This window comes from Strix uralensis, chromosome 2 (assembly GCF_047716275.1).
Source record: "Strix uralensis isolate ZFMK-TIS-50842 chromosome 2, bStrUra1, whole genome shotgun sequence".
Classification (NCBI taxonomy): Eukaryota; Metazoa; Chordata; class Aves; order Strigiformes; family Strigidae; genus Strix; species Strix uralensis.
In genome coordinates, this window is record NC_133973.1 from 73,114,311 (window position 1) to 73,140,714 (window position 26,404).

A 26,404-nucleotide genomic window follows, 5' to 3' on the forward strand; every position below is an offset into this window, starting at 1 on the left:
GGATTTATGCCAGAAGAAATCCCATGCTCCAATATTAATGCTTCCTGCTACCAATGAAATATCTCCAGCTGGGAATCCTTGGTGCATGTCACCAAGACTAAGATATTCAGGTCACTGGCAATTTCAATTACCTGCTTTTGGATGCACAAAACTGTCTGTGTTAGTTTTAACCTCATTCACTTATGTTTTACAAGGAGTATTTTAAAATCCAATTGCCATATCTTCAGAACTGTGCCTAACAGTAAAAATATTTGTAGAATAATTACAGAAAATTACCACTATCTAAAGGGATTTCGATTGCAGAGTTACAAATAAAGTAGATATGACTATGTTAAGAGAAAATGCAATATCTAATGAAATACTGTAGACCCTAAGAATAAAATGACTATATATAGATCTCCCTATTTTCCTGTTTTGACTTTGACAATTCATATAAATGAAAAAAATAGACAATGTGATGACTCACTATGCAGAAAACTACCAGTAATGGCAATTATTTAAAACATCTGCTTACAAAATATCGCTTGTTTTGCTTCTACTCTTATGCTCTTAATTATTTATTCAGTGCCTTTTGACAGGACACCAGGAAACCGCTTATCTCCAAGTACCCGTCTTCACAAAACACAAACTTAGTTACCTTTTCTGTACAAATAAAGCATGGTGCTCTCTCTATTCTTGGTATTCTGATCAAATTACAATTTTTCTACCTCTCTTTGACATCTCTTACTGGATGTCTCGCCCTTTGTTGAGAAGGCTGCTGCAAGGAATATTTTCCTGTCTCATCCCTTTAATTTGAAAGTCCTACCTTTTAGATTCCTTCTTTTCTTACTAAGCCAGAAACTTCTTGGTCTTATTTTCAAAGGCCTTCATAGACCCTCCATGCTTTACCTAGTCTCACTTATTGAACATTCAATCTCCACTGTCCACCTCACATCAGTCTGTGAGGCCATGACAACTAGTAAGGAAGTCTTCAAAATATCTGCAGAGCTACATTGTAAACCTCCATTCACATTCTGTTCTGATGTGATGCTTCTCCCAAGCAGAGAAACGGGTAATGTGCTGCCATTCCACCATTCAGGTGGATTGAAAAATGGCTTAATGGCCAGGCCCAGAGGGTGGTAATCAGTGGCAAGAAGTCTAGGAGGAGACCAGTAACTAGCAGTGTACCCCAGGGATCAGTACTGAGTCCAATCCTGTTCAACATCTTTGTTAATGATCTGGACGATGTGGTAGAGTGCACTCTCAGCAAGTTTGCAGATGACACCAAACTGGGAGGAGTGGCTGATAGGCCAGCAGCTCATGCTGCCATTCAGAGGGACCTTGACAGGCTGGAGAAATGGGCTGATGGGTACCTCATGAAGTTCAGCAAGGGGAAGTGTAAGTTTCTGCACCTAGGGAGGAACAACCCCAGGCACCAGTACATGCTGGGGGCTGCCTGGTTGGAAAGGAACTTTTCAGAAAAGGACATGGGGGTTCTAGTAGACACCAAATTGAACATGAGCCAGCAATGTGCTTTGGCTGCAAAGAAGGTTAATGGTATCCTGAGCTGCACTGGGAGGAGTGTTGTCAGTAGGTTGAGGGAGGTGGTCCTTCCTCTCTACTTAGCACTGGTGAGGCTACGCCTGGACTACTGTATCCAGTTCTGGACTCCTCAATACAAAAGAGACATTGAGAGAGGCCAGCAAAAGACCACTAAAATGATTAAGAGACTGGAGCACCTCACATATGAGGAAAGGCTGAGAGTGCTTGAATTCTTCAACCTGGAGAAGAAAAGGCCAGGGGGATCTCATCCGTATGGGTAAATACCTGAAAGGACGGTGCAGAGAGGACAGAGTCAAGCTCTTTTCAGTGGTGCCCAATGCCATGACAGGAGGCAATGGGCACAAACTGAAACACAAGATGTTCCATCTGAACATCAGGAAACACTATTTCACTGTGATGGTGACCTAGCACTGCCACAGGTTGCCCAGGTAGATGTGGAGTCTCCATCCTTGGAGACATTCAAAAGCTGTCTGGACACGGTCCTGGGCAGCTTATTCTAGGTGGCCCTGCTTGACCAGAAGGACTGAACTAGATGACCTCCAGAGGTCTCTCCCAACCTCAAACATTCTTCGATTCTGTGTAATGTGGCAAAGGTCGCTATGACTTTTCCAGAATAGATAATTTTTTCTCCATCAGAATCAATCTGTTAGTAAACTTTTAACAGTTTCAGTATTTATGGACATGGGAAATTCTTAATGAAAATATATAAAGAAAGATTATACTAATTACAAGTTTACATAGGCAAGATTAAATAAAAAGGGGCTTTGTGTATGTAGAAAGTCTGAGCTTGATAAACAAGACAGAATGAATGATCACATGTGTAGGAAGACCACCACAGTTACACCAAAAGAGCTATGGGTTTTCTTCCAAAATAGCAGGTGGGAAAACATGCAGCCTGCCTGCTGTGAATTTGAGCTTTAATCCTCAAAGGAAATATTACAAGGAAATTAAGTGCAACTCACATTAATGGGAGCAACACTTATGATCTTAGTAGTTAGAAAAACATACACAGGTGAACAGAGAAAACGCTGACTGGACAGAGGCCCACTGGAGTTGAACAGTTCTTTAAACCAGCGAAACATGGAGTGCAACACTGAAAATAAAAAGCTATAAGGGGACAAAAGGCAGCATAAATAAATTTACTGCAATAGGTACTTTATAAAGCCTTCAAATACAATTTCCCCATGCCAAAAAAAGGGACAAAGTTTTACCACACATTAAATGTTAACTAAGAAATCCCAATGCTCAGTTTCATAAACCACAAGCTTAGGAGTACCAGTGTTGGACAGCTGACAGACTGTGAGGCCTGTTGCCACAGATAAGTGACTATAGTGACAGCGTAGGAAATATGGGGCATGAAGGAGTGATAGAGATTCCTCAAGAATCTCCTTACACACTTGAGGCTGCAAAGGCAGCTCCAAACTGCTTTCAAGCCATGTTAGTTTTACTGCTAGTGACAGCTGCGGAGAAGAATCAGTGCTCCTGAAAAGTGTCTTCCTCTCCTCTCTGGTCAGACATTTTCCTCTGAAGTTATGCACAGGAAGCCAGACGTGTGCCAGCACCTGGAAAGGATAAGCTGCTGGCTCTGGCTGAGCTTTGAACTCTTATTATCCAAGCCCCAGTGCCACTACCTCAGATCATTTATTCCCTTTTCTTTACCATTGGAGAGATAGCTGCTTAGATTGTAAATGCAGAAAGCTGAAGGTTTTATGCAAATGTCCTGATGTGATATTTTGCACTGCAATGAATATGCATCATCCAATTTGCATGCACCACTACCAGTAAATTTCTTCAGTCTTTCACTTTTCTTCTCTGTCAAAACCAACATTTCTCTCCACTCCTCTCTTTCTGTTTAAACATTGGACATTTCCTACCACTCTTAGCGACCTGGTTCACCATCAACCTTTTGTTTGCCCCCTGTCCAGTTTCTTATTCCTCAGGCCATTTTTCTCTGTTCCCTGTATTTGAGACTTCCAGCTCCCTACATGTATCTCCCCAACTTGCTTTCTTCTACCCTTTTATTGGTGCTTTTTTGGGACAATGTTATTTTTCTTTTCCTTTTTGACATTCATTTCTCAGTTCTCTTTGATTAAGGCCTCCCCACCCTCTTCCTGCAATTTCCTTGTACCTGCTGTCACTTCTCAGGTTCCCACTCCATTTTCTCTGGATATGGTCCCCAGCATGCTCTCATCCACACTGAGACAAAGCCATATAATAGGAAACTAGTGGATCAACAACCTTAGAGTAAAATCAGTATTATTTTGGACCATCAATCTATTGTGTGAAATGCCCAAGTATTATTTCAATACCTAATGTGTTTATTCACTAAACACAACAAAACCCCTCGGCAGAACACATGAAATACCACTGGTTACACCATTATAATCTCCAGTCTTCACCACTGAGTAAGATGGCCTACCTCTGCATTCATAAGAACCAATTTTCAGTTTCTCATAAGGCAAAAATTCACTGAGTTGGAAAAGTGCATGTTTACCTCACTGTGTGATTTTTGTTAGGCAGTTTGCTAGGATTACTGCCTGTGAGTGCTTATGATTTTTTTTTTAATTTTTTTTAAATTAGACAGAAAAATAAATCAACCAAAAATGAAGCATTTCTGGGAGCAAGGTGTAGGAAAATATATTGCTCGACACTGGTGGGGGTCAAACATTGGGTCATACAAACATTGGATTGTATAATTTGAAGACTTTGTGTTAGGCAGAAGATTAATTCTGTGGGCTGAGAATATTCCTTTCGTTGTCTGTTTGGAAAACTGTCAAAGCTTATTCAAGTTCCAAACCTTTGAAAAAATCAATCACCAGATGCTTACAACACAGTTTTTGATTACAATGTATAAATCAGAGCCCACCTTTGCCAGTATGGTCCACTGTAGACCACTGGATAACCAGTATCAGTGGCTATGTTTAAACATCCACTTGGATGTCTTAAAAGATTTGCAATAAAAAAATATAAATCAGGAAAGTAGTTTCAATTTTTATTATTGCTATTATTAGTAGTATCATTACTAAGCTTCTGTGATAGAAGTGCTGTAACTTCATACTAGTCATATATTCAGCAGAGGGAATAAATAAGATCATGGAGTAATAAAACTCCTTAGAACAACATTGGAGACTATTTAACTAATGGAATGGGGCAATAATAGGCACTTCACTAAGCATCAAGGACATTAAGAAGAAAAGTGTAGTTTAGGGACCTTAAGCTACTGGGGAGTGAAACAAACAAAACAAATCCCAAGACAGAGACTCGCAACATTAGGGAGTAAGAAAATTATTATGCTATTAGAGTTATTGTGAATTGAGTCTTGAAGATCATGTATTTGTTCTCCATTACATAATAGTATGCCTTAAAATACTGAGTCTCCCTTAAAGGCAGTGTCATATGTAAAGCCCTAAATAAAAGCAGTATCATTCAGATGCTAAATAGTATTTTCTCTGCAATTGCAAATTTGATCCACAGTACTGCTGTAGACACAGGAAATGATGTCTGAAACTCATTACAGATCTCCCTTCTTAATACAATATAGATGAGGAAGGTATTTTTTCTATTTGAGTGCAGAAGAACGGGGACCATAACCACCTGTGGTCAGCAAAGTGGAACAGATTAGAAGTAGGTTGCAGGAATGAGACTAGCAGCAGGGTAGAAAGAGTGGAGGGGAAAAAATAGAACAGAGCATGGATAAAATGCTGGACTTTGGAACTAACAGCATGAAATAAATTAAGTGAAAGGGAGGAAGAGAGATGTGGCAAGGAGCCAGGATGTAGGTAGAGATAGACTAAGCAGAAAAAGAAAATTAAAGAAGAAAGTGACATGGTGAGGAAAAAACACTGAGACTAAACAAGGGAGATTGGGACTCTGAGCAAGTGGGAAAAAGGAATAAGTATAACAGAAGGACAGGAAGTTTGACATGAAGCCAAACTAGAGAAAAGAGAAAGCTTGGATGAGAACCAGGGAGAGGAGGAGGGGCAGAAGCTGCCTGTGCAAGGAAATTAGGATTGGGATAGAATGTGTTAAGGAAAGGACATGAAGCCAAGCAAATGAATGGGACAATAAGGCAACAGAATAAAGACAAGAATGGAACAAACTGTAGACAGTGGGACAAACAAGGTGATGTGTGGGAGGAATGAACCATAAAGACTGCGTCTGTTCATACACAGAGCTTGGAATGGAACCCAGGTTCCCCTAGTGTCACCACTACCTTTCTGTGGTCAACATGTTTAACCTATATGGCCTTTTAAACTTCTGGAACAGTTCAAGTAAAGAAGGACAACCTAATGCTGTTTTCAGCTATCTAAGCAAGTGACAAAGGTTTCTTAAAAGTTTTTCTACAGCTGAAGTAAAGACTTCAGCACTCTTTACTTCAAGACTGATAACCTACATTTCTATTTTTCAGTCCACCAGGAAATTAGACAGAGAAAAAAATAAAATAAATCAGGGACAAATATTATGTGATCCTGTGATTAAATGTGCTTATGAATTATGTTCCTACTAGTTATATATTAATACTACAGAGAGGACCATAAATCTGGCACTTCGCAAAGTTTGTGCCTGAACGGTCTTATTAGACTTCTTTTTCATATATGCCTCTTGTATATGAGAGGAAGTCACTGTAGGTGATATTTCAACAAAAAATAAATTTATATTAATCACTGAGATCCTGCAATAACCAAATAAGTATACAGTGTAATCTGTGCATTTTTCAGCTTCAAAAACATACATGTAAACACTGAGAATTTTATAGTAATTTTGTAAATTGTGGTTGTCCCTAGTCTGCATGTGAAGCTCAAACTTGTAAATCTATTTTCTTATCATTTGGTATTGTGTGAATCTAGCTTTTCTTGCCTTAGTGTTCTGTACCCACAATTAGCATTTGAATCATTTATAGAAGCCTTCTGAATATATTGAGACTGAAAGAAAGATATCACAGGCAGAAATCCCAAAGTAGTATCGCTGCTTGAGGAAAATGAAAGTAATTTGATCTGAAGGGAAATGATGCTCTTCTACCTGAGTACAATCACACATGCCAAAGATGAACAAAAAGACTAAAGAAAAGAGGGTGAGATATGTCTGGATAAAACATTCTCTAGAGGATTTTCTGACCATAAATGAAAGATTCCAACTGCTTGACAGGGAAAATATGTATTCCCTGAGTGACTATATTCTTTTTGAAATACTGAACAAGGATCCCCTTCTTTAAGCTCTTTTCATTGAAAACATTTGTGGAATGTGTTTGCAGAAGTCCAGAAACAGCATTCAAAGGAACTGCTATGGTAATGGCCAAACTTGAATGACATTAAATATAATTTCCTACAATGAGTTCCGATATCCCACCTACACTGAAGCTTATTCTAATGATGGATGTGGATTTTTTTCTATTCCGAGATCAACATGCACTTAAAGAATAGAAAATTAAACTACAGTTCATAGTTGAGTCAAATGACTAATACGTTTTGGTAACAACGAAAAAATTAGATCACATAGTGAGAAGGTGTGTTCTCTCAGGCTTCAGCAAGAAGCACAGAGTTTCCTCTATGATCTGAAAGAAATGCCGTGTTTGGATGAACTAGACAGAGGGGTATGGTCCAGTCCAAGCAAACAAGCCAACCAAATGTGTGTTAAAGGAGAATATACTTACAGAATGGCAATTTCACACATAAATTTTGAAAATTACACAAGATGTATATAACATGCTAAGAAACATGAGGCAAGCATCTGAGCTCCTAAACAATTTTTATTTATTTGGGATATTTCTAATTTAATGATGGGAAGAAATCCTTGCCAGTGCAGGAGTTACTCTTGGAGAGGTACAGTCCTGTTGAGTACAGTTCTGTTGAACAGAGTTCAACAATTCTCATCCTTTTTTTTTTGACATCATGAAACTGTTAAACATCAAAGCCAGAAGCTAAATCTGTCTCGCTAAGTAAGAGAGTGCAACGGAGCACACTTAAGTATCCCTTACCGCTTAACTGTTAGCTCTGTCCCTGACTCTGCTTTGGGCCATTCCAAACAGCTCTCTACTAATCTCCTGTATAGGAAACTAGCTGTAAACAATATGAATGTGAGCCAGATTGTTGCCTGGCTTAATCCATAGCCTTCTTTTATTTAGTAATTTAACAGTTTAGACATAGGCAGCATCCCCCAAGGACGAAATTTTGGGAGAGGTAGTATTTAAGATACTGGGGAGTCTGACCTGCATGCCTCCGATAACTGGTTTGAAAGGTGACATTTCTGTGATAAACAACAAAGAAACAGCTTGTGCCTGGGAATTGTGCCAAAGTACCCAAGGCAAATGTCAGAGCTGCGGCCTATTCCCACCACAGGGAGGGTGAATGTGTGCTCTCCTGATCACAGCCGCCTGAAAGATGTCCAGCAGGGACAGCACTACCAATGCCAGATTATTAGCTGTTCACAAAGTGACTGCTGTGCTAAATTCAAATTAGAGGGCCAGCCTGACAAATACAAGTCACCCTTCCGCAGCTGGTATCAGTGCCAGCATGGGCCGAGTGGTACCCAAGTGACGATCTGTGCCCCACTCTGGTGTGCTATGCAGCATCCTATGTGGATGCCAGCCCTCCCCATGCTGCATGTGAATGAGACAAGGGAGTTCAAACTGCCATCAATAACAGTATTAAGAATGTATATAACCAAAAGGCCCTGTTAAATTTATGTAGTCAACCCTGGCATATTCTGATTTCTTGAGGCTAGCTTTGCTGCCCTCATAATCTTATTTTGAAGAGGATTTTGTGCATCACTGATGCAGATTGGCAAGTGTGTCGAAGAGGTTATTAAACTCCATCATTTTATCAAGGAAAAATGACCTTAATACCTCAAGAATATCCATTTATGGTATAATGTTAGAATCTCAATATGCATTAAAAATAAAAACTTGCTTTTAGACCTAATAGTTACAGGGGAGAAAATGGCACCAGTCCTAGAAACTCAGAAAAAAACTTGCTTAAAAATATGCCTATTGTTTAATGCTATTACCATTATTTTTTAATGTTTGCAGCTGGTAGTATTTCAGTTAACAGTCTGTTGCACTCATTGCTAACCTAATCTGCTCCTGTAAAGTAGATCCTCACCTTGCAGAGAGACTGGCTTTCAGACAGTAGCCTCAGTTGCCTTATTCTGTACTCAGTAGTCATATCCTGTACATAACCCTCAAACTCACTAGTAATATCCTGTACTCCTATGCAAGAAAGATGTTCCACTCTGGATCTACACACTCTGGTTCTAATAGGAAAATTCATTTATCATTCATCTATGCTCCTTTTCAATATTTGGATTAATACCGTTCTAGCAAATTTTAGATGGTAAATTTACCCATGGGACTGCTTTTCTTTACAAATATATGTAAAAACAGGTACAGATTTTTTAAACATCAAATAAAACAAACTTAAAATTCCTAGTTATTTCCTGTTTGGAAACAATGCAACAACCTGTTGCTATGTTTTGCTTTTTATAAGATCGATGTTGTTGTAAGTATTTAACTCTCTCTCTATAGGATTCACTCTCCACAGTTTTACGCTGTCTAAGAGTAAGACATCAACTCCACGCCCCGTTCATGATGACTGGGGAGACCCAGCACATCCAGTGAGCAACTGACCCATCCTCTGGCCCATCTGCCTTGCACTTTGGTCTGGATTCCTCCTGTAAAATTTTAAAGTTCAAGTTAGACCTCTAACATATGCTAGTTGCCCATGACCTCTATAATCAGGGAGGGTCAGACCTCTAAGTAATGATTGATCACACCTATTTTAAATGCAACTCCTAGATATGTCTGAATTGCACTCTAGAGGTGATTCTTCGTATTACACACCACAAAGATTTGACTTTGGATTTAAGTAGTAGGTGGGTAAATTTGGTTGAGAAGAATCCTGCCCTAAATAAAACTGGTTTTGCCATTATAGAGGTATCTCTACAAGCCAGATTTCGATTATAATGTGTAGGTGTGATGTCTTTCACATGCTTAGCTCACTCACAATAATGTATCTTTGCTCCAATAATTTCTCATATAATTTTCTGTGGAAGATGGAGCAATAGGCTTTTTGCAATCCACTTACATTGTGTATTATTTTACAATTTGAGATTTGTAACAAGAAGCTTGCAGTACCTTTATTCTTTACAAATTTCCTCCTATACAAATTAGATTTTCTCACTATAAATTTAAAACTTCAGTAGATTCTTCTGTTTTTTTCCCCAGGTAAATAAATCAGTACTGTCTCTGTTATTGTTATGGTCTTACAAATAGCCAAATATAGTTGTTTTTTTTCATTTTGTGTATTATGGGGTTTTTTTTCAATTTTTTGTATTTTGTGTATTTGCAAACATAAAACTGTATAGAGCTCATGTCTTTGACTCTGGATGTCACTCTAAAACAATGTAACAGTTTCTTCATAAGAATATCACTACTTAATTTTTTTCATAAGATAATATGAAAAATGTTATAAACAGGAAATACTACCTGTCCTTATGACTCATGGAATATAATATTAATTATACATTGGATGGGGTTTAGCTGCAGGTATTGCAGCAACAGTGTTAGTAAACTACCAAACAACAATGGTTTAGAAAGGGTTTTTTGAAACTTCTGTGACCAGTCATTAAAGGATCATTGCTTATTAGACAAGCTACAAGACAAGAAAAGGCTAATTTTCTGTTCAGATACATTCCTGGAAGGAAAGAAATCCTCTCAAGAATTGAAAAGAATATCAAACCAAAACCAAATAGATTTTTTTACAGTCTTCTAGTAGAACATACAGATTTATCACTGTATCAACTCTTTCAAGTGAGACTTTTTAAAAAAACCTGCCACAAATATGTGCTACAAGAGGGTGAAAATGTAAGGGATGGAATCCAGAATTTATATTAATCACTTTCTCAGGGATCATTAATACTTTTAGCTAAAAAACCTATTTCGTCATAAATATATTTTAATTTAAAACAGACTATCCAAATCATGTCTTGACTAAGGTTATTCCCATTCTGCCATACTACTTTTTCCCAAAATAGTAACAACGCTTGTATTTGTCTATAATTAATTATTCAAAATGTAATTATAAATATGATATGCACAAAAATCCATACTAAGGCTAAAATATGTTTCAAAATTATCATCATAAGAAAGGAAATTTTAAAAACATCCCGATGGCTTAGCTACTGGATGAAATGTTTTCCCTGATATCTAATAAATCCCTCTCATAAAGGAATTGAAATTATTTATTTGTTTCTTACAAACAGAATCCATATGAAAGCTGTATTTATCTCTAAATAAGGATGGCAAATTATCTATAATGATTATAAAGAATCTCCAAATTGTATTATTCATTAACACTACAAAAGGAAGATATTTGCTCTGTATTTTGTTAATTTTAATGAGGAAGAGTGGAATGTTACTTCATTTGTCTTCCTTCACATCTACCCATAGTGCTTGTACAGTGAGTAGCACAACTGGTCCCTGGCTTTCACTGAAGACTCCTGGAATAGTAAAAGTCACTGCCATCATCATCTGGGACATAAAGAGAGACACGGTTCAACAAAAGAGCCAGCAAAAAGGATCATCTCACAAAATAGCATTCTGAGCTCTTAGAACACTTCAAAAGGAAAGACATTTTTTCCATTAGCCACTTTCAATTATAAACTTCACCTGTATAGGTCTGTTTCAAAAAGAAAAATACCTAACTGCATGACAAAAAAGGTATTTCAAGTCATCCATGGTTAGTGTTGCAAACATATACATGTTACACATATATAACCAGAGAGAAGTCCTTCCCCAGCCCTTTCAAGTCAGTCCGTTCAAGTCCTTGTCAATAAAACTAGTGTTTAGGCTACACACTAGCAGAGACTTACAGTCACTGTATAACTACATTAATGCAGTACAAAACCCAGACTTGCAAGCCATTCTGAAACGTAAGAAGTAGTATCTCCAGTTTAAGATTACATCACTGCAATCACCTTACTTCATTTTCTTGCCCTGCTGAAGTCTGAACAGAAGTAGTGCATGCCTGCCTGCAGTACCACACGAGGATCCAGAGGGATCAGTGAAGGCAGTGGAAGTACAGAAAACCACAGGACAAGGTGGGATGAGAAAAATAAAACTACAGGACGTGCAAAATATCACTGATGCCTACTTGCTAACAAAACTTTGGTTCAGTGTATTTTTGCAGAAAAATTTTCCCTGTAAATTTAACCTTCCAGAAATTATTGAGGGTACACTGCATGACATACAAATATAATCCAATTACTTAATCTATTATGGAAATATACTGAGCTTTGATACTATGTAAAAGAGCAGATACAGGGTATCTCAATAGGAGAAATCTATATCCCAGCAGAACTAACTAGTCTCAAACACATTTATTTTTACTATTATTTTTACTGTATTTTAACTATCTTCTTGCTGTAAAGTGTATTATTTATTTTCTGAAGTCTGAAAGGAGGTTGGAAGCCATTTATTCCATGAAAATGAGAACACATGCAATAAGGAAATACATTTATGTCATTTTAATAAGCAACAGGACATGAATGAATATATAAGTACTGAATTATATGCTTAAATGGTTTTGCAAACCTATAAATATATTGTATATGTAGCTGTTTTCTAAAGACAGTCTGACAGGTGAATTATAATATATATGCATAAATACTTGAATTACATCCATCTACCTATATATCTGTCTTTTTTGCTTTTCATTAGAGATTTTGGCATGCTTAGAATCTACTCCTTAAATCTTAACACGTGGATTACCTGCAGTGAAAGACTCAAAAAAAAAACCCTGAAAAAAGAAAAGAAAAGCCCACAGAAAAAGCAATCTTGGCCTCATATTCGGATCACTAAGGGTGTAGTAGAATCAGCAGCATCCCACTTCTTGTAACTCAGCACCTTCATGTTGTAATTCACAGGTTTACTTACGAGTACCAAAACCCAACTGAGATACCAGAAATGGACATGAACAAAAATCCTAGTTTTCCTCAACCATTGGCTAGAGATTCAGCTAAATGAGTGGGATTGTCTCCACTGAGATCAGAAACAGAATTAAGATGATCTAAGTATGCTGTTCATACTCCAGCAGAAGTATGTAAGGATTTTCATTTATATTTATTAGAAAACAAAAAAAGAAAACTTAAGTCCTGTTTAGGATCAACAACTTTTTGCCATTCCGAGTTACATTTAAAAGCATGGTTGATGGCAATAAAAATAAGCATTACAAGATGGCAAAGTACCGTAGAAACAGGGGAATGGCTTGACAGCTACAATTCATAGCATGTTCTGACTAACTCAGTACACCCAGATTCACAGTGTCAGGAAAGAGATCCCTGCAGAAATCTGAACAGAAAAAAGCAATTTGTATTCAGAGCAACACTCAGTCTTGTGTCCTGCTCCTTGGGCAGATCAGGTCCAGCCCATCCTGGTGGAGGACAAAGACAAGAAAGGACGAGTTTTCCAGGAGCTGCAGCAAGACCTGACGAGAGAAAGGGCAGGAACATGGGAGGCTGAGCTAGGATGCATCAGAGAGGTTTTTGGAAGGTACCTGTGGGTAAGAGGTGATTTGTGAGCCATGAGGTGGGGCAGTGGGAGCTGTGGGGATCTCTCCTAAAGTGGTCAGACTATAACAAAGGCTCACTGAGCATGTCTGGAGAGAGTGAGGATGAAGGAAAAGTGAAAAGGTAGGATATTAAGAGGCACAAGTCATGTTTAGGCATGGCCTTCAAATCCCAAACCCAGAGCACCATGCCACAACTCAGTGACTGGAAAACTTTAAATGTGACTGTTGTGTTAAATGAATTCTGGAATATAAACTGCAAAAAAAAAGTTAGCTAAAAAGTAAGAGTTTGACATCAGAATATAAGAAAATAACAGACAAAAGTGCTTATTTTGGTTCCCTTTCACATGTCAGTGCAAATTTAATGTTTGCTGGAGACAAATTGCTGTTGATGGTAGATTGATTTTAATGAGCTGTATTGGGTTGATAGCTTTACAATGTTTATTCTCAAATGATCTCTGCCATTTGAGATGTCACCTATAGTACAGGAATGTGTAAGCTTTTCACATTAAAACCAGAATTTCAAGTCTCCCTTACTTGAAATTATTTCCTATTGCTACAGAAGGTTATCACAAAGAAAAGAGAAGCAGGCAAAAAAAATCAAGCTTTACCTGTCCATACTTCGCAGCTAAATGTAGGGGTGTCCAGTACTGATTATCCACTACATTGAGATCAGCCCCATGATCCAGTATCAGAGATGCAACATTCTTGTATCCATTAGCGCAGGCCACATGCAGCTGCAATATAAAAGTATCTTAACAGTTTAAAGAACTCAGAAAAGCCCATGACGTGCTATTGCATATCTTGGCTGCCCCACAGACCTAACTGGCTAAATGACAGTAATGACAAATACAAAATACATGTGATAATAACAGACTAGAAAACCACTGCAGAACCTTTTATAGCATTTATAAACAAAACTAAAGACAAGAATGATAGCTTATTGAGAACTACTCACTAGATACTCACTAGATACTTTTCATACAAATTCAAGCAAACATCCTTTCAAACACATTCACAAACTTCATGAGGCCAGGTAGATTCATATATTTCAACAGAGCTTGGTCTAGACCTAACATTCTTTTGTGGCAGTTCAAATATCCCAGATGTAATCTGACACTACTTTACTCCAAAATTAATTCATTAACACATAATCAAACCAAGCACATTGAGTTTGCAGCATGAAATCAGTACCAAAAAATACCTTCTCAATTTTGAACCACAGATATTTTATTTCTTTTACTTGTATTGCTTTCCTAGATAGTTAATTATTTTAAGCAGTATTTGTTTTAATAATTCTAGTTGATTTTCTGTTTCGGTAAACCACATTTCAGAGTTCAAGTGGAACAGAGAGAGGGTGGAAAATGCAGTAACAGAATGACAGAAACTCAGGTCAGCAGGAACCTCAGAGATCAAGTAGTGTAACTTGCTGCTAAAGCAGGGACGACTTCAAAGGTAGCTGTGTTTGCTCATGGCTTGTCATTCTGAGTAGCAAATACAGTATGAGTGATAAGGTACTGAAAACTGTAGTGGCAAGAAGGGGAAAGAGGAAACTCAAAAATATCTTTGATAATGGATGATTTCAGAAACTAGACATTAACTTTTATAATATATTACTATTCAAGGCTCTATATGTGTTTGGCATTTATATCAGCAATCAATTCCACTGTAAATGGTATTTATAGAATGAGATTTTTTAAAAAAAGATTTTATTTTTTATTTAATTAATACAAATAGCAAGTATGTAAAATAAATATAGAAGCAATATAATATCAAACAGGACTTGTGAAGAGAGAAAGAGAGAAAGTGATCATAGACAAAAATATAGTGGGGCAATGCAAATTATTTACTCTGGTAATAATCAAGTAAAAGAGGAAAATGTAATAAAGAATCCTACACCAGGGAAAATTCATCATTTCTGTGTTTTGGTGGAAATTGTTTCTTATGTATGGTGAATAACTCTGTTGAGGCACATTCTTCACATGACAAGATTGATGCAGGTTATAGTTCAGTGGTCGTTATTTTCTCATGGTTCTCTGCTATGATATCAAAAATTCCCTCCACTTCTGGGAGCAAAGGGGACAAAATTTCCATTTGAAAATTGGCACAATATATTTGCTCATCCCCAATCAGAAGGATTCAGTTCTCATGATGGTCAGTAAGAACAGGGCTTAGGAAGATTTCAGAAATGGAGAATTGAGATTATAGGTGGCAACCTGTATCCCCAAACCACGTAGCCCAACTATGTTTTTTTTTCCCTTGAAGTAATGTTAGCAAAGAGGCTATTTTTCTGAGTATTTAAATGGATAGCTAATGGCAAGAAAACAGTCTTGCAATAAACCTGTTACTAGAACTGTGCAGTTCCAAAGTCACTATAAGCATAGGAGACACCAAAAACAGAGTCCAGGATATTACTCGCCTTATTTGCAATTTCTTGTTCAGCTGCACCTGAAGAGTATGCATAAAGTTTTCTCTGTGAACATGCTTGATGCAGAGGGATGAAACACATTACACCTCATCAAAAATCTTCCTCTGGAAAGGGGACAGAATACCCTTACTCTGGGGACAGAAAGCTAAATCTGTACACTATAAATGCTCTAATTTCAAATGTACAAAACCCTCAAAATTTTCCCATAATTTGACATAGCTTCAGCTTTTCTTCTGTTTTAAAAGAAGAAATTACATTTTCTATTCAGATGTCAATCTGACAAGTGCTATCTTAGTAGTTTAAAAGCTCACAGGACAAAGGAAATATTTTGTGATGGAAATCTTTCAAAGAAAAAATTATTACAGGAGAATTTGGCAGAAAAAATTAATTTTGCAATATATCATTCTGTGTCTGTATTGCATGTGCACATATGTATGTGCTATGAATCTGTGAGAATGTGTGCACTTATATATTTATGTTATGAATTTTTTGCCTGATTCATCTTAACTTACACATGGACTTACATCAAGAGAAAACAAATTTATCAAGAGAAAACGGCTATTTACAGCTGAGATATTTGTTGTTTTCCCTCTACAGATAGATGTAGAGCAACAAAAAAGTATTCCCAGAACCTTTTGATATGTGTACAGCTATCACAGACTGGCTGACTCCACACCAATGAATAGAGACAGAGCAGTTTAACAAATTCCAGATTTCCCACTAGTTTGTCAGACAAAAGTTTCACATAATAGAAATCTCAGACAAAAGCAGAATGATCCACTCTGTAGCTACTTGTTGCAAGACTGTGAAAGAAGTTCAGAAAATCAAAGTTCAACATAAAAACTGTTGGTGCAAAAAATGTCCCCTTTGTCAACATCCCACTAAGCAAACAACAAAAACCAAACTATCCATAACGCTTTTCTCCTAGCATTTAAAATAATGTTAAACATATTTCAGACATGCATTTCAACTATTCCAGCTCACTACAGAAAAGGTTTTATACAGTGATAGTTAGTAACTTCATAACTCAGTTTAACTAAGCCAGTTCAGACTAAAGTAGGAGTAAGAGTAAAGTAGAGTAGGAACAACTTTGCATTTTACTGTGATTTAGCACCTGAGCATAAATGTATCAGAAAACTGGAAGCTAAATTAATGCTTTTATGAAATAAAGTAAAAGTTATGTTATTTCTTCCCACTCCTCCCTTGCTTCTCTCCTGTTTTTAACTACAGTTAACTGCCTTGAGGTGGCCAGTGGCTGGATTCAACAATCCCAGATATGAGGCTGTTCACTTTTTCATTTATAGTTTGAACACTTCACAGGTATTAAAATATGGAATTAAATACTAATAATTCAGTGTATTAATTCAGTGTCATGGAATGTAATTCCACCTAAATCCTGGAATAATTAATTATTAATGATGATGATAATAATAATATGTCTTTTTCTTTCTAATTCTTTTAGTACAGTATTTTCAGAAAAACACAAAAGAATTTTTAGAAGTTATTCAATATGTTAATGTTACTGATGGCCATTTATTGATTGATAATGATGCTGAAGATTTTATATGCAAAGAGAACAGATGGCTATCTAGGGAAAAATACATTAATTTTTAAAATATTTTATTACATTAATTTCAAATTATTTGACAGCTGAAGAAGTAGCAATCCTGAAAAAACAAAGGGATAGAAGATCTATTAGCAGAAAAAAAGTATACTGAGACACAGTGACTACCAATAACATGCAAATTAAGGAGACAGAGGAATACTTATCCACTGATATGGTGGATGCTTCATTACACTGAATTAAGATGGGACAGCTTCATGAAACAGTGTTTTAGCCTGGCTCATCCAGAAGATATGAGCCTAAAACAGGAATCACTGAGTGAAGTTTCAGGCCCTCACTTACACAGAATGTCAGAGACCACAAGTATCTGCTGCAGTTCTAAATTACAGTGCCAATATTTTTTTTTTGCTATTAATTTCTGTGTTGCATATTCAGTGGCTAAGAGCTAGAAAGTTGTCATTAAGACAGAGATGCTGCACTAGCCTATTTTAAAATCTGTGCTATGCATGACATTGACATATATCTATTTCCAACAGGCCAGATGAGAACCAAAATCTTGCATTCTGCTTCTTAGAGAATTGCCTTTCAAACATGCTCACCACTACACAGTTGCAGTTCATCCTTATTCACAGGGTGATGATTACATATTTCCACTCACCAGGGTAACTCCTTCATCATTCTTCTGATTCACGCTTCCTCCACTTGATATGAGCTGTCGGACATCTGTGAGCATTGTCATAGGTCTCTGTATCTTCATTTGGCGCAATGAATTCAGGTCTACACCTGGGAAAAAGAAAAGGCTAAAACCTGCCATTTTATTCATCAATAAATAACAGATATATGATTTTGTGTTCTGGGTTTGTAAAAGCTTAATCAACATTTAATTAGACTTCAGTGTGTATTTATAGAATATGTTTACTTATATTTACTAACAAGTTTACTCATATCTTTATTTATCAGTCACTACATAGATGATTTAATGTCAGCAATATCAAACAAACAGGCCTGACCTCCTACTGACTGGCAAGAGCAGTTGTAGGTAAAGCAGGTTGTAATATCATTAAATTCACTGGGATTGTGAAAATAGCTGTGAATGGGGAAAGAACTAAACACTCTAAGGAAGCCACTCAAGTGTTTGGGTCTTATTTAATGAAAATTAATTTTGGCTACATTCTTTCAACCCTGTGTATACATCACAGTGCCCAGACAAGTCCCTCAAACCTGTCAGCTCAACTGCTTGAGAGACTGTGAAGTGAAGCAAATGACATTAAAACTCAACACTTTTTTATCTGCCTGGGTTATTTTTAACCAGGATTAGTTCTCCAGCTAAGCCTTGACCATTGCAAGGCCCCATAAACCAAGAGAAAATGTGGTATGGGAGCATGGGATTGCTTGTATCAGCACTGATACCAAAAGAAACAGTTGTCAAAGTAGAGTTTTAAAAGGAAGATAAGCAAGGCAGTCTATAACTAAAAGAAAGCCTGGTGACCAGTCTGAAGAGATTTAAAATTAGGAACAGAGGGTACAACAAAATTGCTAAGTGTTTAAATCAGCAACTGGTTGTGGCCTGGTTGGAATATCTAACCAAAATTCAGGGCTTGATTCTTCTACTTCTAGTTTCATGTGGTCACTTACATCCATATATAGAAAATGTAATTTGAGTACAAAAATCCTTCCTCTCTGCCCTGGCCATGACATAACAAAAAACATACGAATAAATGATTTCTTGGTTCTCTTCTACATTTGTCAGTGAGCTGAAAAGTGACAAATAATATATTAATTTAGTTCATAAGTTCACTTAACATTTTCAACAATTCTTGCAGTTTATTACATTACTAAAACAACTGAAGCATGTTTCAGGGTAAAAGCATATTTAAAGTATCTTAGTTTTAATCTACTCTGAAACTCATATAAATGGGTGTACCACATGTAGTTCAGCAAAGAATCCCAATCATTTTCTTTCACTAACATGTTACTACACACATTGCTTTATGTTCTGAATTTTATTTGCCTGCAGCATTTCTAAGAGTTTCAGCTCTGAGGTGAGCACTGTCTTGCTGGCCACATTTACTTATTCTCATATTTTCACACCTGTCACCTAAATGATTCTAAATGACACCAAATATAAAATACAAATTAAACCTAAACTGGAGAAAATGAGATGTTTTCTTTATCTGGACTAAAACCCGTGATCTTCACATAACAAACATATTTTTATAAATATAATATTTATAGCTTAAAGTAGATAATCACCCAAAGGCAGAATGTGCTAATATCCTATTGCGTGACAGTTGCTAGACTGGAACAGAATGAGGATTTCATAGGATGTCCCAAGTATCTCCCAACAACCAATGTATTCATTTTGTCAGAATTGAAGTTTTTATGCCTTCATCATGTTTCACAGTAAAGATTTAAATCTACCTGATGACATTCACAGATTACTCATGACACATAGCATCAATTAAATATTTTTTTCTTTCTGTTTCTATTTCCTGGTTTTTGCAACAGTAAATTGATAGTTTAACGTTCTTGTCGCAGTGACAGAACTTTCTCAAATGCGTAAGTTTAAATTTCCAAAACACTATGGGGTGTGAAGGGCTATATACACACAAATTTAGTTATCATCTGCAGCACTGACTTCACTTTTTGAACTCATAACATAGACAGACTGAGCAGCTGAAGTGATAAAGTTTTTTCTAATGTTGTCAGGTAAGAAAGATTAAAGTTTTAAAATATACGTGTCATTTTATAGCTGATGAAGGCAGTCATTTTTAAGTATTACTGACAGAACTTATGTCAATTGTTTCTTCCTCTTGATTTCTCCAGTAACCAATTAGAATAAGTTTTGTTTTTCAAGGAGGGAGGCAACAGGTGGAAATTAACCTACTACCTCTTTTGCATGTGAATAATACCTCAAATTCTCAAAACCAAAACTAAGTTCACAAGAAAGACTTAGGTAAAAACAGTTATTATCAGGTTGTTTTGTTCATGTAAATTACAGTAATGGCTACAGGTTGAGGGCAGAGGCCCCCTCAGTCCACTCAGCCTTTTCTAGCAATTTACTACTGACTTACACTCAGCATGGTCAAAGAATTAAGTTATCAGGGTATTCTTATCCTAACAGTGAAATATTGATCCTTACACCTTGTAAATTGCATTTTATAGAACCTTGGTGTGTCCTGTCTGGGGCCACAAAAAGCTAGTTGTTGAAAGTTTAACTTTGCTCATGCTGAAGAAGAAATCAAGAAAAGAGTTCAGCTGCATCAATTGCTATATGCCTTCTATCACAAATATAATTACACCCATCAGGTCAAAGAAAATGCATAAGCAATGCTACGGAGCACCAAAGGCACAGTCTATGTGAATGTCAAGAGAGCTTTACTGGCTTCAAACTAATAGTTGTATAAAGCAATGATACACATTTCATTAAACAAATAGCAGTAAACAGCCGTCAAGTGAGCTACCACAGTGACATGGTTCCACAGGCTTCATTTTGTAAATATCCAAAGGAGTTTTGAAAATGCTACAGAAACAACAGGGATTCCTTTTCTCTGCCTTTATAGAAAACAGAATGAAAACATGAAAAGATAATCAAATTGCAATCTTAGAATTGCAGAGTTTTGAATTCCAAGAACTCGGGAACTTCTAGGCTTCAGCGTGAAGGCTTCTCTAGTGGGGAGCCGAAAAGCAGATCTACTAAGTGTGCACACGTATCAGTCTCTGAGGCTCAAACAAGGAGACCTGGGCAGTAACTGCCTTCCCTTAATCAAGTTTGTAATTCTGGAGAGTCCACTTTTCATGAGTTTAGATGGAACAACAAAATGTTACTTATACAGTGAGTAGCTCTTGCTGCCTGAATCAAAGAATGACCTTCATGTTGCTTTTCAAAGGAGAAATATGGTTTAGATATTCAGCTGAAATGGGACGACAGCCAGCATGAATAGAGGAAGAAAAACAAATTGGCATGTACTATGGGAATGGATTCACATTTTAAAAAATGGAAAGTCAAAAAGAAAGGCATAGAATGGAAAATACGCTCCAAATAGCCTGTAGAATAAGAACAAGAGCTACATGCTTACAAATTCTGCAGGAGATGAGATGGAGAAGGAACAGTTAAAGCAGTAGTTACCCTGCAGGGCACAGCATTTGGTGATGAGTATCAGTGCTGATGACAAGCAGGAGCATAACCTAAAAGCTGCAAAATATATTACTTCTCACTGTTTAAGAAAAACACCTGACAAAACCATTTCATGTGCTTTGGCTGTCTCACCCTCTCTGGCATATGGTTATAGAAATGACAACCCAAAGGAATGTAAAATCCTCAGATAAAAAGAGGGAAAATAACTTTCAAAAAGTTGCAGTGGTAAAAAAATACATGGCAAACAGAACTGAGAATTGCTATAAGAAATATTCTTCTCAGAAATGTCCAGTACCAAGAAGTCTCTCCATCTTTGAGGGGAAAGCCATTCCTGTGGCCAATGTAAAGCAAAACACCCAAGCACTCTTTGGGAAATACCCACTGCACACACCCAGCAGCCACTCTTTCTGTAACTTGCACGTCTCATTCTCCAGTGGGCTTAACACTCTTTGAGAAAGGTCAATATTGTCTTGCAAACACAGATGTACATTAAAAGCTTGCAACAGCTTTGAGAAGCTAATCTTTCCTCTCCTCTTACTTAAGTCTTCTCTCACCCTGTCTATATTCGTCTTTCCTGCACAGAGCTGTAAACACAGCAAGGCTCTTTTCATCCCAAGTGTGACGAGCCAGTCTGTATTATTCTGTAATTCTGGGTATACTATGGTTTAGAATGTCTATTTTTGTCATGTGCAGCATAGTATAGGATAGACATGTTTACAAAGCATCAATGAGAAAAAAAAAAGTTATAGTACCATTCTTGAAATACTAATTTTAATTCATGAAAATATTCATGTGTAGCTGTTACTTTATTCAACTTTATTTGCTTAAAGTTTTAGAAGGACTTTTCCAGCTGCTTACTAGACAGCTTTGTAAAGAGCATTATTTTTGTTAAATTACATTGTTCAGTAGCTCTTGAGCATATTGTTTGGCATTATGTGCATCTGATTTTCAAAGGTCAGCACATGAACAGGTACACTTCACCAACATTTATTATGTGAGAAGGGAAGCCAATATTTTCAGTATCTGCCAAAGAATGTATACTTGCAAAACTACCCAGGCCTATAGCTCTAATTCACTGCAAAAGTTCCAACTGATTGTTGTTGTTGGGTTCTACCCCTTTGCCATTAGATATATCATCATATATGCTTAGGGAAGGATGTTTAGTTTATTTTCTTCTAGTCTGAAAATGCTATCAGAAATTGAATTTCCATCTCTCCCTCATGTAAACATCAGAGTGACAATTCGCCCACTCTAGTGAAACATGTTTTTATTTCTTCTCTCTTCTATAATGAGGATGTTGATGACCCTTCCAGCCAAAATTAGTTAAATGAACTCTGTCTCTTCTTAACTTGTATGAAAACAAAAATAATATTTATCATTTATTTTAACAGACTGGCTTAATACTAAAACATTCATCTGTAGATGTGTCTTCCATGTTTATTATTTTATTTGTAGTATTAATACTAGAATACAGAAGCAAAACAAGTTTATCATTGTCTCTGGTTACTTGTCATAAGTATCATGTCCGAAATGAGCTCTTCACAGATGGTATTTCTACATTCAGGATTTCTCTGCAAGTCCTTCAATATATTATGTTTAGAAGTTTTTGTGAGAGATCAGTAAAAGCAGGCTACTAAACACATGCCAGGGAGCCAGGAGCTGAGGGTGAGCACAGGGCAGGCAGGATGGTGTCCTTGCTGACCAGGGCACAGTTCCACAGTACCCAAACAAGAAAATCAGGCAGGTCTGGTGATGGGAATCAGGGCCAACTGACAGTCCTGTAATTACCAGGAAAGCCTCTAGAAACAAGTACAGACAAATCAGGTGAAACCAGGAGGTTGTCAGTGGTTCAGGGTTGGGATCAGCAAGGCTTGTGGCTGGGCACAGGCATACCTCAAGCAAGGACCAAGGACAAAGACCTGAGCCTAAATGTGGCTCCTGAGCCAAAGGGTGGGTGAAAGATCATGACAAGGCTTCTCCCAGCTCTGCCTCACAACTTAGTTCTTTTCTCAGCTGGCTGCTCCCAGATTGCATGGCTGTACTATACCAGAGCTGGCTTTGAGCACAAGCAGCCAAGCCACTGGGAATAGGGTGCAGAGGTCGCAGGGCCCATGGGGGCACTCTGGGCACTGAATTTTTTTTTTTTTCCTAACTTGCTAAGGGTTATAATTTTACAAATTTGATAAAAAATTTATAATTCATTTCCGTTGGTAACAGAATTAAATTATTCATCAGTAAACTGTTTGAAAGGATACTAAAAGGGCATTCCCAATTTCTGATGTTCTTCACAACCTTTTTTTAAATCTTTTTAAAGCCTATTAGTCAAAGAGATGCCTGTTTTCCTTCTAGCATCAGTTACAAAGTAGATCGTAAACTACTGACTATAAATTAAAATGTCAATTCAAGTGCCAAAACTCTGCACAGTGAGTATAAAGGTTTTTCCTTTGATAGAAACATATGGGTAACAAAATGTTTCCATATGATGGACTTTTTTCTTTAATCCACTTCAAAGTCAGTTCCCCAAGAGTTAGAAAATATAAAATTTAAGATAGCTTATTTAAGCTTATATTAAAAAACATAAAGGCCAAAGGAAGACAGATGAGCATTCTCAACTACGACATTTTCAATGTATCACGTTTTCCATATGTTTCAGGTTTCAGGACTTGAAGAGATCTATTAAAACATCTCATTTAGTTCCCTGTTCTCACTGGCAACATCACCACCTAACTCCTACCATCAGTTAATCAAGCTCTCCACAGAAAATAAATATTTTGTGTGTGATAATCTTATGGCTAGGTTGTTCCCAATCAGCAAGATTCAGAGTGAAAATTGAACCACCCTGAGGCTTTTTGGTTTTGGTTGCCTATTTTTCTGTCAACCTACTGTATCAATATTATCAATAGAAAATTTGTAAGTAGAAATCAAGATCACATCACATGGTTCTAAAATAGAAAATATATCAGGGGATTTAGTTTTAGCTCAAGTTCACTGATCTTTAGTGCTAACGGTCTTTACGTGTTGACATTTTGGTGCGTTCTTATTGTAGTATGTTAGCAATAATTCCTTAATGTCTATGAAAAGCCTTTTGTAGTTTTAAATATGAAAGTCTAAAGCAGTACTTTTCTGAAATTATATTGATCTATATCAGTTGCTTTTCTTGAGTGCTCTGAAGAAACAGTATATGATTTTTTTTCCTCGTTGGATTACTAGATCTGTTTGAGGGTTTCTGTCACACAACTTCAATGTTAGAACATTTTGGTGTATGTATTCTGAACACTTTTTTAAAATAATAACAATAAAACCTGATGAAAAATACACATAACTGGTATTTTCATTTTGATCTTATTCTCATTAAAAACTGCCAGTGTTGAGAAACACACAAACAGAGGTATTGTCCAGGTGTTGGCAGTTGTGGGGCTGCTGGGGTGCTTCTGCGGGAAGAGGCCAGGGGCCATCCTGGGTGGAGGACAGATGGTTCTAGTCAGCTCCAGCAGACCCACCACAGGACACAGCTGAACCTGTCAGGCAAGTGTGGCACCTCTGTGAAAACCTATTTAAGGAAGGGCAGAAACAGTGGACAGAGAGACAAAGAAGGAACAAAAAGAGGGAGAAACAGCTGAGGGAACACCAAGGTCAGAGAAGAAGGAGGGAGAGGGACTTTCTGCAGCCCATGGAGCACCCACAGCAAAGCAGATGGACATTCCTGAAGGAACTGTGTACATGTGAAAAACCCACGCTGGAGAAGAGTAAAAATGTGAAGAGGGAGTGGCAGAGAAACTGCTATGTACTGACTGTAGCTCCCCCACCCCCTTGTGCCGCCTGCAGGGGTAGAGGAGTCTGCAGTGCAGGAGTGAAGTCAAGCCTGGGAAAGGGGGAGGAAAGGTGTTGTTTTAATGTTTGTCTTTCTGTTTCTCACTACCTGAATCTATTCCAATTGACAATTTTCCACAAGTCAAGCCTGTTTTGCCTGTGACAGTAACTGGTAAGCATTCTCCCTGTCTTTATCTTGACCCACGAGCTTTCTCATTCTGTTTTCTCCCTCTGTCCTGCTCAGGTGGGGAATGAGTGACCAGCTGAGTGGGAGTTTGGCTTTTAGCCCAATCATACCAGATTTTATGAATAGTTTCAAATTACTTTAAATTTTTAACCAAAATAATTTTTTGGATGTATCTTCCTATCCCATTCTAGATTACTGTATAGTGTAAGTTTTGCAGTAAATTTTTCCTTAATCCTTTGCCCATTACTTTTATGAATCAGCTTTCCCTGCACATGTTATTTCCCTTATGTTGTTAACTGTTGGATTCAGAGAAATTCTCCTTATAGTAGTAACTTATGAGTTGACTGTTTCTAGCTAATGTTAAACACTGTCTTCATTGTAGGATTCTGTACTAAACCTTAGCTTCTATTCTTTTGATTCTACCTACTGCTGCAAGACAGAAGAAGAAATTTATTCTTTCTACTTTGCAGCTGAAAAGTAAGGCTTAATCCATTTGCTAGTAAGGATTTAATAAACCATGGTCTGTTTTTGTGAAATCTGCACAATATTTTAAGTAATTTAAACCATAAAACCCCACCTAAATGGATGGGACTTGCACATGATTTTGTCTCTATATACAGTTTTCTGAGACACCTGAATATGATCCCTTAATATTCAGAGAACAAAACATATACATTATTCACACAGCTTGGAATACTATAAAAGATTTTGATTAAGTACATGAAAGCTCGATTACCATCAAAGGTCAATAACTTTTAACTGGCTATTTTAAATTAATTTACCCTGCAGAAAATTGTTAAAAACAAAAAGAATACTTTGTAGAAAAGCAATAACCTTTTTTTTCTTTTTCTGTACCTGTGTCATAGCAGCAGAAGAAAAGCCATCTGTATCTTAAGGTAGCTATATTGTTCAAATTCAGTCATTCTTTAAAAAAAAAAAAATCACAACAGATGGTTTTCTCTTGGTTTTGTAATAATCTGCTAGTGCATAAACTCTCACTACACAATAGACATGAAAGACATTATTTTGCTTTCAGATGTGTAGAATACTTATCTCTTAAAAAAAAACCCCAAATATTGCAAATACTCAGATATTGTTTTCTCACATTAAATAACAAGGTTGATGTTCTTGGAATGCACAGTTATCCTACTGAATGCTGAAGCCTGAGATCCTGGAG

The 26,404-nt window shown here is 37.0% G+C and overlaps 1 protein-coding gene across 3 annotated transcripts in view; it reads right to left on the reverse strand.

The window, feature by feature from the left end:
• Positions 1-26,404, reverse strand: part of MYO16 (myosin XVI) — a 403,249-nt gene that overhangs the window by 208,110 nt on the left and 168,735 nt on the right. For all 3 annotated transcript variants that reach the window (XM_074859294.1, XM_074859293.1, XM_074859292.1), the window contains exons 6-7: positions 17,751-17,875; positions 13,712-13,837 (exon numbers count right to left, since the gene is read on the reverse strand). In XM_074859294.1, coding sequence (XP_074715395.1) covers positions 13,712-13,837; positions 17,751-17,875 — 251 coding nt within the window. The remainder of the gene's footprint in view (positions 1-13,711; positions 13,838-17,750; positions 17,876-26,404) is intronic.